This window comes from Nomascus leucogenys, chromosome 20 (genome assembly GCF_006542625.1).
Source record: "Nomascus leucogenys isolate Asia chromosome 20, Asia_NLE_v1, whole genome shotgun sequence".
NCBI lineage: Eukaryota > Metazoa > Chordata > Mammalia > Primates > Hylobatidae > Nomascus > Nomascus leucogenys.
The window spans coordinates 16,005,122-16,023,204 of NC_044400.1; the positions used below are offsets into that span (position 1 = coordinate 16,005,122).

The window sequence follows — 18,083 nt, forward strand, 5'->3', positions numbered from 1 at the left end:
CACCGAAGAGGAGTGAAGCTAGCCTCTTTAGCAAAGAAGAAAGGAACTCCATTGGGTAGGCAGCCAGTAGTGTCTCCTAAGCTTGACTATATCGAGTTAATTGAAGAGAAGTTCCAGGCTTTCGAGTTTATAAAAAGCCCAACAGGTTGTTTTACCCAATAATCCTCTGATTGTGATTTCCACCAATCTGCCTCCCCCAGGCCGCCTCATTTTCTGTTGGACCTCATCAAGACTTTTAGTCTTTTTATCCATCTCCACATTCTCTCCCAGTCTTTTCAGCCTCCTCCTGACCTCATGTGGCCCCATGCTCCATTGCTGAAACTACTCTCTGCACCTTTATCCACTGTTCCCCGCCCCTTTGTTTCTCTTGCACCACAAACACCCTACAAACTCCCCTGTCCCAAAGACTCCTGATTCCATCATCTAACACCAGGCTAGAGTATCCTGTGTGTTCATGGCATGACAACTGATTCCTATTCCTCAGCTGGGCCCACTAGTGTATATTCTACTTTATAATGAAAATAGAGGTTTATGGGCTGTGCCTGTATTTTCGTTGTTTCACTGACCTCTTCAGGATCTCATTCCTCTTTATCTCTTAGTTTCTAAGTATAATTGGAAAGGCAAAATTTGGAAAGCACTGTGAGTTCCATTGCTTAGTATTCTACCACCCTTCTGTTATTATTAAAAACAGTACATCACCAACATCTAAACCAATTCTAGTGGATTCTGTTGCTTAAATAAAACAAAAATCTTTACTTAGAAACTTGAGGATCAATGAAGCATGAGATAATTCAGAAGAATATTTAGTTAGTAACACATTCTCTTTGGGAAGCTAGCAGCTCAGTTAGTGGACGAGCTAACTATTCTGCCAGAATCTCGTTTGGAAAATAGTATGGATAGAAATATGTCTGTGAGGAAAAGGCCATTTCTAATCTCCATTTAATTTTAATTCTGTCTTAGATCAGTTGTTATATATAAAATGCTTGGAGCTAGAGGAGTGCCTAAGGACTATTTATTTTCAAGATGTTACGTTTCCATACTGCCCAAAGAGACTGGACATTAAAGCATGTGAACTCATACACAACAAATTGGGAGAAATAATAGTATTTATATGTTAATTCCATGAAGCCCTATATTTAACTCTATTCCCTCTGGCCATATACCAGGTGGAAAAAAGCAAGGACTCTGCTATTAAAAATATCAAATCAGATAGTTCCAGCTGGGGTTTCTTAATCATTTAAAAGGCAAAGTATGAGGTCACTTTTAATATCTTAAGTAGATAACGATCTTAGCATTTACTTTAGATATTAAATCTGAAGTGTTTATCTTTTGCCTTACTGGCTAGACAATACTACTAGCAGTTTCTAGCTTTGGAGTATTTTCCTTAAAAGAAACATTGGAATTTAATACGGAGCCAACTATTTTGCCTCAAATTGTCTGTCTTAGGAATATCCAATTCATCAATAGAGTAATCTAAAAAGTTGATTCACTAATTGGATTTAAGTGCCACAGGACTCTTCACACGTTATTTTAATCAATTTGTTGGAAAGATCAATTTTCTCATGGCTGAATGCATATAAAAATGAAGCAACTGAATGAGTTACGTAGGAAGGTTGGCACATCTAATTCCCTAGAGGTTCTAGGAACAGGTTCTTAATTATATATCTGAAATGGTTTGAGGTTTTTAAATGAAATTTGTCTAGAAGCAGGAAGATGCAATACCTATCTATCCAGGCCTGTATTTCTGGATCCCCATCTTATCTAATATTTAATAGTTGATCCTGAAGTTGAGATATTATCCCTTTTTTCTTTAAAAAAATTTTTTTTGTATGTGTGCCATTTTAAAGTAATTAACAGAATAGTTTGTGTTAGTTTTGGTTAAGTGTTATAAAGCCAGTTTTTTTTAAAGGAAGTCCTGGAGGCCTTTTTGTATTGACTGTTAGAGAGGACAGTGAGTGTAAACACAAGTTTTTAAAGTTTAAAGTTACAGCGCCCGCTATAAAGGACTACAATTAATGTGAAAAGTAGTTTTAAAGTTAAAATTTATATATCGCTGTTTGTGCTTATATAATACTTCCCACTCTCCCCAAACATAGAGGTATTTTGATTCTGAAAATAAGCCTTTTTTAGTACCATTATGTGTATACATATATATTTTGTTTTATTTTTCTTCATATTAGTCATTGTGGTTAAATGATTTATTGGTAGCTGATGAGTCACAAGTATGTTTCTCATTCTCTAATGAGTCACCTAGCTACATACAAGTTTGTTTATTTTCTTTCCTTTCTAGATCTTTCACCTAAAACAGATGTTTTACTAGTTGGTAGGTTAAAATTTCAGTTTGCTACATTAACTTTTTTTTTTTTTTGGAGACGGGAGATGGAGGCTCACTCTGTTGTCCAGGCTGGAATGCAGCGGCACAATCTTGACTCTCTGCAGCCTCTGCCTCCTGGGTTAAAGCAATTCTCTCTGCCTCAGCCTCCCGAGTATCTGGGACTACCGGCACACGCTACCACGCCCAGCTAAATTTTTTTTGTGTACTTTTAGTGGAGACGGGGTTTCACCATGTTGGCCAGGCTGCTCTCAAACTCCTGACCTCAAGTGATCCACCCGCCCTGGCCTCCCAAAGTGCTGAGATTACAGGCATGAGCCACTGCACCCAGCCTACATTAACTATTAGATCTGGAAAATACCAAAATAATACTCAGAAGAAGTCTCATTGATTTTTACAAACTTGTATTTAGCACGTGCCCTGGTCCAGGTACTCTGCTGGGCTTGAGTATGCAAAGATTTATGTGTGTCATATATGTCTTAGGAGAAGCTTAATTTTGGGAGAGGGCAAGGGAGATAAACAACTGCATGCAGAGGCAGGGTATACAGGTGCTGTGGTAGGAGTGTATATTGTCTATAGTTGAGGCCCAAAGAGAGGTATGCATGTGGATACCCCTTGAGCATCCATGTGGATAAATTGGTGAATGTAGGCGAGGCCATTATACTATTGTGTATTGCAACTCCTTGAACAATTGCACCTACATTTTATACCTCTTTGTTGGAACAGGATATTTATCTGTTAGAGGAAAAATAGCTTCCATTTTCAGTCCTGTCCACTGCAACATCTGTATTGAAAATTTGGGTAATGCTAAAGATGTGCTAAGAAAAAAAACGGGTCTAAAATCTGCTGTCAGAAATTTTCAGATCGTTTGTAGGATTAATTCTCCTTGCCTAAATATAACTTTGTATAAAACAGTATGAAATTATTATTTAAAGATTTTGCTGAATTTCTACTAAGGTTGGCAACAACAGCAAAACATCGAGATACATCAGTGTTACTGGGGAAGGTAGTATGATCCCTGGACATTTGGGAAACTATTACTAAAGGGCCTATTAGTTTCAGGTTTTTTGTTTGTTTGTTTTTTCACAGAAACTATAAAGCAATCTAGTAGCTCATGAGCTTCTAAGAATGAAAATGTATTATTTCAGAGTGAGTTGATGATGCATTCTGAGATATTTAAATTTAGTTCTAATATGTCAGTCTGTAACAGAACTGTCTAGTGCAATAATCATTAAATGATCTTATTAGCTATGTGATGGTAGTCTAATTACTTAACCTTGTAGAGTCTCAGTTTTCTCGTCTGTAAAATGTTGATTTTTTTTTTTTTTTTTTTTTTTTTTTTTTTTTTTTTTTTTTTTTTTTTTTTTTGAGACGGAGTCTCGCTCTGTCGCCCAGGCTGGAGTGCAGTGGCGCGATCTCAGCTCACTGCAAGCTCTGCCTCCTGGGTTCACGCCATTCTCCTGCCTCAGCCTCTCCGAGTAGCTGGGACTACAGGCGCCCGCCACCACGCCCGGCTACTTTTTTGTATTTTTAGTAGAGACGGGGTTTCACCGTGGTCTCGATCTCCTGACCTTGTGATCCACCCGCCTCGGCCTCCCAAAGTGCTGGGATTACAAGCGTGAGCCACCGCGCCCGGCCAAAATGTTGATAATACCTACCGTGTAGGCCTTTGTGAAGCTCAAATGAGATAGTGTGTACCTAAAGCACTTCACACAGAACCTGGAACATGAAAGGGAATTGCTAAAGAGTTAATAGAAATAATACTTTAGGGATTTAGTTGTTAAATCTCTTTTCTCTTTTTTCTTTTTCTTTCTTTCTTTTTTTTTTTTCTGCGACGAAGTCTCGTTGTGTCACCCAGGCGCAGGAGTGCAGTGGCACAATCTCTGCTCACAGTAACCTCTGTCTCCTGGGTTCAAGCAATTCTTCTGCCTCAGCCTCCAGAGTAGCTGGGGCTACAGGGCCGCGCCACCACACCCGGCTAATTTTTTTGTATTTTTAGTAGAGACTGGGTTTCACCATGTTAGCCAGGCTGGTCTTAAACTCCTGACCTCAGGTCATCCACCCACCCGACCTCCCAAAAGTGCTGGGATTACAGGCATGAGCCACCGTGCCTGGCCTAAAATCACTTTCATTTGAGCTATAAAAATAAAAGTGTGTTTTCCAGGCATGGTGGCTCACGCCTGTAATCCCACCACTTTGGGAAGCAGAGGCAGATGGATCACTTGAGCCCAGGAGTGCGAGACCATCCTGGGCAACATGATGAAACCCTGTCTCTACATAAAATACAGAAATTGGCCGGGCGTGGTGGCGCCTGCCTGTAGTCCCGGCTACTCAGGAGGCTGAGGTGGGAGGGTCACTTGAACCTAGGAGACGAGTTTGCAGTGAGTCGATCCCAGTGATTCTTCTCTATACTCTCAGGAGGACTTATCCGATTCAAAACCTGACACTGGGAACCAGCAGCAAGAGATAAACTACTTTTTCTCCAGATTTATGTCTCCATTTATTTGCAAGATGGTGACCTCTTTGACTGGAGTTGTGTGCTGTTAAATATTTTTTCACCTATCTCCTATACAAAAATTACACCTTCACCCTTGGTTTTCAGATCATCTACAGTAGCCATTTCTCAGGGTTTATGATTCTTGTTCTCTACCCCAGTGCTCTCCAAAGTGTGATATGCTCAAGATTACCCATTGAGGGAAAGAAAATAATTCAACTTCCTTCATTCCGCCTACCCTTTCTTCCCTGCTTTTTTCTTTTATCTAAAAGAATGAGAATGAATTTGAGTTTTTCCAATAGTTAATTTATGCATAAACACTGGACCCATAACTTGGATTGCTTCTCAGGAGGTCACATATCACCTATAGCATGAGAGGTTTCTGAAGGAAGATTGTGGGATTCCAATAATTAAAAGAAGCTAGCAGTGGTACCCTCATTCTCCTCTCTCCTCCCCTCTTTCTTCCCTTCCTCTCCTTTCCTCTCCTGTAGATATTATGCCATCTTCATATACAATGTCAGTTAAAATCATATAATTAGACTGTTTCTACAATCAGTAGAATTTTATTCTTCTACTGGCAGTAATGTACTCAAGTATTCCTGTCTCTCTTGTTTTGACTCTATTTTATACATACACATAAAACCCTCGGATAGTCTGACCCTTTTTCACAAATGGAACCTTGATTTTAATGTTTTTTCTTCTGAATTCACTCATGTCTATAGTAAGATAAAAATAGATGTAGATACAGATGTAGCTGTATAGAGATAATAGAGCTAAATTGTCCAAAATCATGGAATAGTTTTACTAATGTCTAAATAGGTTATGATTTTTAACAGCTGCAAATAATAAGGGGAAATACTGAGATTGGAAGGGTTAAAAAAAATTAATTGTTCTCTATGTCTGATTAATCCTGCCTTCTTTCCCGTTGATTCAGTAGAACAATTTGTAATTGCAGAAATTTATAATAGCTTTGGCCCTAGCTTAAGAAATAGTTTGTGGTTTCAGAAGTTAATTTGTAAGTTGTTTAGTCCTGGAAACAATGTTCTAAGTGGTAATTGTTTTCTAGACTAACTGATCTAATATTTTAGCACTCAGTACTATGGAATTAAAGTACTAAAGGTAGATATAGTTCCAGGTTTCAGGTCCTGGGTTAAAAGAGTCATCTGGTACTTCTGAATGAGAAAGAAGAGGAAATTTTTGTTTGCTTTAATTGGACCTACAGCCAGCCCTGGGCAGAGTTATCTTTGACTACATTCCACCTTCTTTCTAGAAGGATACTAGCATGATGCTCAATCCTTAAAAGTAAATGTGTTTGGGCCAGGCACAATGGCTCATGCCTGTAATCCCAGCAGTTTGGGAGGCCGAGATGGGTGGATCACCTGAGGTCAGGAGTTCAAGACCACCCTGGCCAACAGGGTGAAACCCTGTCTCTGCTAAAAATGCAAAAATTAGCCAGGCATGGTGGCACATGCCTGTGATCCCAGCTACTCAGGAGGCTGAGACAGGAGAATCACTTGAACCTGGGAGGCGGAGGTTGTGATGAGTCGAGATGGAGCCACTTCACTCCAGCCTGGGTGACAGAGACGAGACTCTGTCTCAAAAAAAAAAAAAAAAAAAAAAAAAAGTAGATGTGTTTGACTTGAGTTGGCTTGAAGAAGACTGTCTGATAATGGAAGGTGCAGAGGGCCAGCAAATGCCTTCTAATAGGAGTCAAAGGAGGTGAGATGAGGGGACCAAGGGGTCAGGGATATAGAAGAAAGGTAGCAGAGTGGACCTCTACTTGGGACAGGTCAGATTGCTTGATGAAGCAGTACATTGATCGATACAGAGGAGAAAACCTTCCTTGTGAAGATGTGTGAGATAAGCAATAGAATTCTCACCAGGCCTGAATATACACTCAGTTATCACATTTACTGGTAGGTGGCAGTCACAGTGAAGATAGATTCATTCAGTGACACTAGATTGCAAGTATTAGAAAGCCCTTATAACAGTCCACTGGAGCCTCTTGATGCCTTCAAGCCTCAGAAAAGCCTTATCTTAGTTCACCAACTACTTCTTTTGCCATAATAAATTCTGAGTTTCTTCAGTAGTCAAGATTTTAGCTAGGTGTTAGGTGATAGCCCCAGTGCAGGAGACTTACAAGAGTACAAGAGATATGCATGCTGTTGATTTTTTGTTTTTTTTTAAGTTAGTTGGTAACAGACATACAGGTTTCTAGGCAGTGTAGCCAAGTGAAATAAACAATTTTCTTTCTTAACTACTCTTCACGTATTATCCTCATTTTGATCCTTTTTCATTGAAATGGATTCTGGTGTTCTCTTATATAAAGTAAGTACTGTCTGGTTTCTGGAATGTCTAACTGCACCACAACTACTAAAGACCCAAATCCTCATCAGAATGAATAGAATTTTTCCATGAAAATTAAATCTTATCCTTTTCATCAACTATATTGTGATATACTTTGTCAGTACAAGAATATACACAAAAGTAAAACGGGTACATTTTGTATGGGAATCACCATTTTGGGTTATACACTTTCTTCCTTGGTTATGTACTAGTGATTAAAAAAAAATCATTGTGTTTAATAAGCTACTTTATAAATTTTGTATTTTAGAATTTCAGTGTCTGGTGTTCAGAATTCAAGTTATTATAAAAATAAGCTGTCCAGGAGATGCATTTATTTTACATTCATCATATATTAAACTTAATATAGGCATCCTTTTAAATGGGAGTACACAATCCAATAATCATAAATCCGATGACAGAGTATACTCAGAAACTAAAGGTAGTGAGGATTTAATTGCAAAACAGCACCCTAGTGTCCTCTTATTACCTTAAAATCTTTTCAGTTGACCTTCTTCTATTATTTAATTCCTTCACATACCAGTAATTGCATTTATTAAAGCCAGTATTTCTCATTATAGGAAATGCTGATCTTAATGATTCTCAAAAATAGGGAGGGAAATGTTCTTTAATAAATAATTAAGACTTTTTACCACTTTTCCCAATTCGGTACTGGTTTTATTACCTTTTATGTCCAGAGTATTTTATAAGTGGTAACTAAATTATGGCATCTAAAAAATCATCTCTTCAAGGAATCTCACAAGGTATGCTACATAATAGCTTATTCTAAGTAGGTTAAATAGACTGGCTTTATCTCAAGTGGCTTACTGTATTAAAGAAGAGTTTAACATATTCAGCTTTACTGCTGAAACACCAGGTGAGTTCTGACACCTCTGATGAGATGATTAAAGTTGGGAATTTTTTCTCTTGACAGCATCAACAAAGAGAGCATTGTGGATGTAGAAGGTGTTGTGAGAAAAGTGAATCAGAAAATTGGAAGCTGTACACAGCAAGATGTTGAGTTACATGTTCAGAAGGTAACTTTTTTCAAAATATAAAATCGCGTATAGAAATAGATTTGGGTTCTAATTGTTTTCATGTCAAATTTATATGTTCTTACTAATTAAAATTAATGTAAAATACTGAGGTTTATAAATTAGTTACTGAATCAATTAGCTTTTGTTATGAAACAAATCACACCAGTACTTAGTGACTTGAAACAACAAACATTTATTTGCTTACAATTCTGTGATGCACCCAACTGAGATAGCTCATCTGCTCCATGCGACATTGGCTGGGCTCACTGATAAATCTGGCGTATCTCTTTCTGTGGCTTCCTCTCATCCAGCAGGCTAGCCCAGATATGTTGATATTCAGGTACCAGGAGGGTTCCCAAAGGCAAGAGAGTAAAACCCTAAGAACAGACACTTTTCAAGCTTCTACTTGTGTCACATTAGCTAAATATTCCACTCGTCAAAGTCACACAGCAAAACTTAGATTTAAGGGGTAGAGAAATAGATTCTAGCCCTTGATGGGAGGAAAGGCAACATGATTGCAAGGGAATATACATGCAGGAGCAAGAGGAAATATTGCAGCCATTTTTGCAAACAGTCTACCACAGCCACATAGGGAAAAATATAAAACACATCCGAAAAACTATTCACCAATATAAGTGAATAATAATGGACCTATCTTGCTGTAAGTTTTCTGATGATGTACTTTTATTTTATTTTTCAGTTTCCATTTTTTATTTTTTCTTTATACTTTAAGTTCTAGGATACATGTGCACGACGTGCAGGTTTGTTACATATGTATACATGTGCCATGTTGGTGTGCTGCACCCATTAACTCATCATTTACATTAGGTATATCTCCTGATGCTATCCCTCCCCCCTCCCCCCACCCCAGTACAGGCCCTGGTGTGTGATGTTCCCCTTCCTGTGTCCAAGTGATCTCATTGTTCATTTCCCACCTATGAGTGAGAACATACACTGTTTGGTTTTCTGCCCTTGTGATAGTTTGCTCAGAATGATGGTTTCCGGCTTCATCCACGTCCCTACAAAGGACATGAACTCATCCTTTTTTATGGCTGCATAGTATTCCATGGTGTATATGTGCCACATTTTCTTTTTTTTTTTTTTTCAAATACGTTTATTACTCATGGCAACAAGGGAGAAGTGTGGGGTGATTCAGTAAGATGGTGATTATAGGATCTTGGCTTTTGTTGGGTAATTTGGGGGAGGGTCTAAGTAAGTAGGGGTTCTGAATTGGGTGCCTCAGAAAACCAGGGCAATTCTAGGATCTAAAATCTTTTTTTTTTTTTTTCAATGATAATAACTCAATCCTCTATTTGACAAAGAAGAAGGAGAAGGAAGAGGAAGAAAAAGATAGTGGGATAAAGGATCACAAAGGGAGGAAAATAGAAAAAATTAGAGTATGACTCCAGGGTAGACCTGTTCTGTTGTCGCTGGGTTGGTTGGTTGGTTGGTTTGTCTGTTGTATTTTTCATATGTTTCGCCATGTTGGCCAGGCTGGTCTCGAACTCCTAGCCTCAAGTGATCAACCCACCTCGGCCTCCCAGAGTGCTGGGACTACAGGCGTGAGCCACCACGTCCAGCCCCCACATTGCGTCTGGCCTCCGTGGTAGACCTCCCAGACGGGGCGGCCGGGCAGAGGCGCTCCTCACTTCCCAGATGGGGCGGCCGGGCAGAGGCACTCCTCACTTCCCAGACGGGGCCCCGGGCAGAGGCTCTCCTCACTTCCCAGATGATGGGCAGCCGGGCAGAGGCGCTCCTCACATCCCAGACGATGGGCGGCCGGGCAGAGGTGCTGCTCACATCCCAGACGGTGGGCGGCCGGGCAGAGGTGCTCCTCACTTCCCAGACGGGACGGCCACGCAGAGGCGCTCCTCACTTCCCAGACGGGGCGACTGGGCAGAGGCGCTTCTCACTTCCTAGACAGGGTGGCGGCCGGGCAGAGGCGCTCCTCACATCCCAGACGATGGGCGGCCGGGCAGAGGAGCTCCTCACTTCCCAGACGACGGGCGGCCGGGCAGAGGAGCTCCTCACTTCCCAGACAGGGCGGCCGGGCAGAGGCGCTCCTCACTTCCCAGACGGGGCGGCCGGGCAGAGGCGCTCCTCACTTCCCAGACGGGGCGGCCGGGCAGAGGCGCTCCTCACTTCCCAGACGATGGGCGGCCGGGCAGAGGCGCTCCTCACATCCCAGACGATGGGCGGCTGGGCAGAGGCGCTCCTCACTTCCCAGACGGGGCGGCCGGGCAGAGGCGCTCCTCACTTCTTCCCAGACGGGGCGGCCAGGCAGAGGCGCTCCTCACTTCTTCCCAGACGGGGCAGCCAGGCAGAGGCGCTCCTCACTTCTTCCCAGACGGGGCGGCCGGGCAGAGGCTCTCCTCACCTCCCAGACAGGGCGGCCGGGCAGAGGCGCTCCTCACATCCCAGACAGGGTGGCCGGGCAGAGGCGCTCCTCACCTCCCAAATGGGGCGGCCGGGCAGAGGCGCTCCTCACTTCCCAGACGATGGGCGGCCAGGCAGAGACGCTCCTCACTTTCTAGACGGGGTGGCGGATGGGCAAAGGCGCTTCTCACCTCCCAGACGGGGCGGCCGGGCAGAGGCGCTCCTCACATCCCAGACGATGGGCAGCCAGGCAGAGACGCTCCCCACCTCCCAGACGGGGTGGCGGCCGGGCAGAGGCTGCAATCCCAGCACCCTGGGAGGCCAAGGCAGGCGGCTGGGAGGCGGAGGCTGCAGCGAGCCAAGACCACGCCATAGCACTCCAGCCCGGGCAACACCGAGCACCGAGTGAGCGAGACTCCGTCTGCAGTCCCAGCACCTCGGGAGGCCGAGGCGGGCAGACCTCCCGAGGTCAGGAGCTGGAGACCAGCCTGGCCAACATAGCGAAACCACGCCTCCAGCTAAAGGAGAAAAACCAGGCAGGGGTGGTGGCGCGCGCCCGCAATCCCAGGCAACCCGCAGGCCGAGGCAGGAGAATCATGGGAGCCAGAGGCAGGGAGTCTGCAGCGTGCCAGCTATACTGCAGCCCGGGCAACAGGGGAGGGGGGCGGGGGAGGAAGGCAAGCAGGCCGCATTTTCTTAATCCAGTCTATCATTGATGCACATTTGGGTTGGTTCCAAGTCTTTGCTATTGTGAATAGTGCTGCAATAAAGACACATGTGCATGGGTCTTTATAGCAGCATGATTTATAATCCTTTGGGTATGTACCCAGTAATGGGATGGCTGGGTCAAATGGCATTTCTAGTTCTAGATCCCTCAGGAATCACCACACTGTCTTCCACAATGGTTGAACTAGTTTACAGTCCCACCAACAGTGTAAAAGTGTTCCTATTTCTCCACATCCCCTCTAGCACCTGTTGTTTCCTGACTTTTTAATGATGACCATCCTAACTGGTGTGAGATGGTATCTCATTCTGGTTTTGATTTGCATTTCTCTGATGGCCAGTAATGATGAGCATTTTTTTCACATGTCTGTTGGCTGCATAAATGTCTTCTTTTGAGAAGTGTCTGTTCATATCCTTTGCCCACTTTTTGATGGGGTTGTTGGATTTTTTCTTGCAAATTTGTTTAAGTTCTTTGCAGATTCTGGATATTACCCCTTTGTCAGATGGGTAGATTGTAAAAATTTTCTCCCATTCTGTAGGTTGCCTGTTCACTTGTATGGTAGTTTCTTTTGCTGTGCAGAAGCTCTTTAGTTTAATTATATCCCATTTGTCAATTTTGGCTCTTGTTGCCATTGCTTTTGGTGTTTTAGTCATGAAGTCCTTGCCCATGCCTATGTCCTGAATGGTATTGCCTAGGTTTTCTTCTAGGGTTTTTATGGTTTTAGGTTTAACATTTAAGTCTTTAATCCATCTTGAATTAATTTTTGTATAAGACGTAAGGAAGGAATCCAGTTTCAGCTTTCTGCATATGGCTAGCCAGTTTTCCCAGCATCATTTATTAAATAGGGAATCTTTTCCCCATTGCTTGTTTTTATCAGGTTTGTCAAAGATCAGATGGTTGTAGATGTGTGGTATTATTTCTGAGGGCTCTGTTCTGTTCCATTGGTCTATATCTCTGTTTTGGCACCAGTACCATGCTGTTTTGGTTACTGTAGCCTTGTAGTATAGTTTGAAGTCAGGTAGCGTGATACCTCCAGTTTTGTTCTTTTGGCTTAGGGTTGTCTTGGCAATGTGGGCTCTTTTTTGGTTCCATATGAACTTTAAAGTAGTTTTTTCCAATTCTGTGAAGAAAGTCATTGGTAGCTTGATGGGGATGGCATTGAATCTATAAATTACCTTGGGCAGTATGGCCATTTTCACGATATTGATTCTTCCTATCCATGAGCATGGAATGTTCTTCCATTTGTTTGTGTCCTCTTTTATTTCATTGAGCAGTTGTTTGTAGTTCTCCTTGAAGAGGTCCTTCACATCCCTTGTAAGTTGGATTCCTAGGTATTTTATTCTCTTTGAAGCAATTGTGAATGGGAGTTCACTCATGATTTGGCTCTCTGTTTGTCTGTTATTGGTGTATAGGAAAGCTTGTGATTTTTGCACATTGATTGTGTATCCTGAGACTTTGCTGAAGTTGCTTATCAGCTTAAGGAGATTTTGGCCTGAGACAATGGGGTTTTCTAAATATACAATCATGTCATCTGCAAACAGGGACAATTTGACTTCCTCTTTTCCTAATTGAATACCCTTTATTTCTTTCTCCTGCCTGATTGCCCTGGCCAGAACTTCCAACGCTGTGTTGAATAGGAGTGGTGAGAGAGGACATCCCTGTCTTGTGCCAGTTTTCAAAGGGAATGCTTCCAGTTTTTTCCCATTCAGTATGATATTGGCTGTGGATTTGTCATAGATAGCACTTATTATTTTGAGATACGTCCCATCTATACCTAGTTTATTAAGAGTTTTTAGCATGAAGGGCTGTTGAATTTTGTCAAAGGCCTTCTCTGCATCTATTGAGATAATCATATGGTTTTTGTCTTTGGTTCTGTTTATATGCTGGATTACGTTTATTGATTTGCATATGTTGAATCAGCCTTACATCCCAGGGATAAAGCCAACTTAATTGTAGTGGATAAGCTTTTTGATGTGCTGCTGGATTCGGTTTGCCAGTATTTTATTGAGGATTTTTGCACCAATGTTCATCAGGGATATTGGTCTAAAATTCTCTTTTTTTTGTTGTGTCTCTGCCAGGTTTTGGTATCAGGATGATGCTGGCCTCATAAAATGAGTTAGGGAGGATTCCCTCTTTTTCTATTGATTGGAATAGTTTCAGAAGGAATGGTACCAGCTCCTTTTTGTACCTCTGGTAGAATTCAGCTGTGAATCCGTCTGGTCCTGGACTTTTTTTGGTTGGTAGGCTATTAATTATTCCCTCAATTTCAGAGCCTGTTATTGGTCTATTCAGGGATTCAACTTCTTCCTGGTTTAGTCTTGGGAGGGTGTATGTGTCCAGGAATTTATCCATTTCTTCTAGACTTTCTAGTTTATTTGCATAGAGGTGTTTATAGTATTCTCTGGTGGTAGTTTGTATTTCTGTGGGATCAGTGATGATATCTTCTTTATCATTTTTTATTGCATCTATTTGATTCTTCTCTCTTTGTTAGTCTTGCTAGCGGTCTATCAATTTTGTTGATCTTTTCAAAAAACCAGCTCCTGGATTCATTGATTTTTTGTTTCTCTATATCCTTCAGTTCTGCTCTGATCTTAGTTATTTCTTGCCTTCTGCTAGCTTTTGAATGTGTTTGCGCTTGCTTCTCTAATTCTTTTAATTGTGATGTTAGGGTGTCAATTTTAGATCTTTCTTGCTTTCTCTTGTGGGCATTCAGTGCTATAAATTTCCCTCTACACACTGCTTTAAATGTGTCCCAGAGATTCTGGTATGTTGTGTCTTTGTTCTCATTGATTTCAAAGAACATCTTTATTTCTGCCTTCATTTCATTATGTACCCAGTTGTCATTCAGGAGCAGGTTGTTCAGTTTCCATGTAGTTGAGTAGTTTTGAGTGAGTTTCTTAATCCTGAGTTCTAGTTTGATTGCACTGTGGTCTGAGAGACAGTTTGTTATAATTTCTGTTCTTTTACATTTACTGAGGAGTGTTTTACTTCCAACTATGTGGTCAATTTTGGAATAAGTGTAATGTGGTGCTGAGAAGAATGTATATTCTGTTGATTTGGGGTGGAGAGTTCTGTAGATGTCTATTAGGTCTGCTTGGTGCAGAGCTGAGTTCAATTCCTGGGTATACTTACCTTTCTGTCTCATTGATGTGTCTAATGTTGATAGTGGGGTGTTAAAGTCTCCCATTATTATTGTGTGGGAGTCTTAAGTCTCTTTGTAGGTTTCTAAGGACTTGCTTTATGAATCTGGGTGCTCCTGTATTGGGTGCATATATATGTAGGATAGTTAGCTCTTCTTGTTGAATTGATCCCTTTACCATTATGTAATGGCCTTCTTTGTCTCCATTGATCTTTGTTGGTTTAAAGTCTGTTCTATCAGAGACTAGGTTTGCAACCCCTGTTTTTTTGGTTTCCATTTGCTTGGTAGATCTTCCTCCATCCCTTTATTTTGAGTCTATATGTGTCTCTGCACGTGAGATGGGTTTCCTGAATACAGCACACTGATGGGTCTTGACTCTGTCCAATTTGCCAGTCTGTGTCTTTTAATTGGAGCAGTTAGCCCATTTACATTTAAGGTTAATATTGTTATGTGTGAATTTGATCCTGTCATGATGTTAGCTGGTTATTTTGCTCGTTAGTTGATGCAGAAAAGCTGAGAATTCTAAAAATCAGAGCGCCTCTTCTCCTCCAGAGGAACGCAGCTCCTCGCCAGCAACGGAACAAAGCTGGACAGAGAATGACTTTGACAAATTGAGAGAAGAAGGCTTCAGACGATAGGTAATAAACTTCTCTGAGCTAAAGGAGGATGTTCGAACGCATCGCAAAGAAGCTAAAAACCTTGAAAAAAGATTAGACGAATGGCTAACTAGAATAAACAGCATAGAGAAGAACTTAAATGACCTGATGGAGCTGAAAACCATGGCACAAGAACTACGTGATGCATGCACAAGCTTCAGTAGCCAATTTGATCAAGTGGAAGAAAGAGTATCAGTGATTGGAGATCAAATGAATGAAATGAAGCGAGAAGAGAAGTTCAGAGAAAAAAAGAGTAAAAAGAAACGAACAAAGCCTCCAAGAAACATGGGACTATGTGAAAAGACCAAATCTACTGTCTGATTGGTCAGTAGATTGGTCAGTAGTCTGATTGGTGTACCTGAAAGTGACGGGGAGAATGGAACCAAGTTGGAAAACACTCTTCAGGATATTATCCAGGAGAATTTCCCCAACCTAGCAAGGCAGGGCAACATTCAAATTCAGGAAATACAGAGAACGCCACAAAGATACTCGAGAAGAGCAACTCCAAGACACACAATTGTCAGATTCACCAAAGTTGAAATGAAGGAAAAAATAAGGGCAGCCAGAGAGAAAGGTCGGGTTACCCACAAAAGGAAGCCCATCAGACTAACAGCTGATCTCTTGGCAGAAACTCTACAAGCCAGAAGAGAGTGGGGGCCAATATTCATCATTCTTAAAGAAAAGAAATTTCAACCCAGAGTTTCATATCCAGCCAAACTAAGCTTCATAAGTGAAGGAGAAATAAAATACTTTACAGACAAGCAAATGCTGAGAGATTTTGTCACCACCAGGCCTGCCTTACAAGAGCTCCTGAAGGAAGCACTAAACATGGAAAGGAACAACTAGTACCAGCCACTGCAAAAACATGCCAAATTGTAAAGACCGTCGATGCTAGGAAGAAACTGCATCAACTAATGATGATATACTTTTAAAGGATGATTAATTAATTCTTAATCTTATAATCATTATTTTTCAGATATTTTTTACAACATAGAGAAGTCAAAATAAATAGTACCTTATTGGTCTTATATTCCAACAGTAGCTTCCTTTTTTTTTTTAAGCAAGACTTATCTCTGATCTGTTTTTTCTCAGGATTACAAACAGAAAGAGCTCATTATCATTGACTTAAAATACCATAAGTGTCACTTGAGATCGGGAGTTCAAGACCAGCCTGATCAACATGGTGAAACCTTGTTTCTACTAAAAATACAAAAATTAGCCAGGCATGATGGCAGGTGCATGCAATCCCAGCTACTCAGGAGGCTGAGGCAAGAGAATTGCTTGAACCCAGGAGACAGAGGTTGCAGTGAGCCAAGATCGCACCACTGCACTCCAACCTGCGTGACTAAGTGGGACCCCATCTCAACAACAACAAAAAATCTTAAGTGAATTCACACATATTTAGTACTGTTGAAATAACCCTGCCAGTTTGAACCTACAGTGCTCAGATTTAGGTCTAGATTGTATCTACAATATGCATCACTAGATTTCTCTTAAGGAGTAGTCTTTAAGACAGCATGGCCTCTTCTCGCCCTGATCCGTGTGCACATGCATGACCATATGTAAGAGTCAGGCAGACAGATTCAGAGATAGGCCCATATGTACTTACTAATTTAAGAGTAACATTGTATTTAACTGGAATCGATTTTCATGGAACTCTTCAAGACTTAGAAAACCTTGTAATTTTTACTGACCTAATTTGACAAATGACTTTGTTGTGTTTGTGTAAGTCTCATCTTGAACCAACCCCACCAGGAAGTTTGTAACCTAGTAAAGACAAACTGACCAAAGAGTAAGAATAAAGATAAATGAATAAACCCATTTATGTTGACCAAGAAAGATAACTCCCACATTTTCCAAGTAACACATCTTTTTCAGTACTTGAATAAAGAAAATTTGAGGCCGGGCATGGTGGCTCACGCCTGTAATCCCAGCACTTTGGGAGGCCGAGGCGGGTGGATCACGAGGTCAGGAGATCAAGACCATCCTGGCTAACATGGTGAAACCCCGTCTCTACTAAAAATACAAAAAATTAGCAGGGCGAGGTGGCAGGCGCCTGTAGTCCCAGCTACGCGGGAGGCTGAGGCAGGAGAATAGCGTGAACCCCCAGGGGGCGGAGCCTGCAGTGAGCCAAGATGGCGCCACTGCACTCCAGCCTGGGTGAAAGAGCAAGACTCCATCTCAAAAAAAAAAAAAAAGAAAATTTGGCCAGATATGGTGGCTCACACCTGTAATCCCAGTGCTTTGGGAGGCCAGGGTGGGAGGATCGCTTGAGCCCAGGAGTTGGAGGTTACAGTGAGCTATGATCACGCCACTGCGCTCTAGCCTGGGTGACAGAGCAAGACCCTGTCTCAAAACTAAAAAAAAAAAAGTGTGTGTGTGTGTGTGTGTATCTATATTTCTGTTTTTTTACTAGAAGCAAATGTAGTTTTAAGATATTCTTATTGTCTAGATGTGTGCAGTGCAACATTAATAAATATTAGTAATAAATTTTAAGCCTAAAGAGCTTACAGATTTTGCCATAATAAAAATAATTATAAAGTATTTCACAAAGCATGAAGTATTACCTACTAAGTAGAATCTTATATAAGTAATGACTTTGCTTTATCACTTATTTATTTATTCAGCCAGTAGTTACTGTTGATAGGTACTATGAGCCAAGCACTATGTGAAGATTCTAGGGTCAGAGTACTCATGGTCTAGTAAAGAGGATGATGAATTCCCACTAGTTATAAAAGTAGAAGTAGCAGCTCTTCAGTTCTCCAATTTGGATTGGAGATCAAGTTTCTGTTAACTTGTCAAAGGGAATCCTAGAATTTGGGTTTAGGGAGTGGTGACAAATAATTCTATTTTATAATAAGGAATACTAGAGTATCCTACACTATTTCTTGGAGTATCTAAGCTGAATGCCAATATTGATCTGCCAACTAGAAGAGTATAATTCCCTTTCCTGAAGTAATTAAATAAGGTATTTTTCCCGTT

The 18,083-nt window shown here is 41.3% G+C and overlaps 1 protein-coding gene across 2 annotated transcripts in view; it reads left to right on the forward strand.

Annotated features, from left to right (window-relative positions):
- DARS1 (aspartyl-tRNA synthetase 1) overlaps positions 1 to 18,083 on the forward strand; it is an 84,752-nt gene that overhangs the window by 36,602 nt on the left and 30,067 nt on the right. For both annotated transcript variants that reach the window (XM_003267607.3, XM_030800908.1), the window contains one exon: positions 8,104 to 8,206. In XM_003267607.3, coding sequence (XP_003267655.1) covers positions 8,104 to 8,206 — 103 coding nt within the window. The remainder of the gene's footprint in view (positions 1 to 8,103; positions 8,207 to 18,083) is intronic.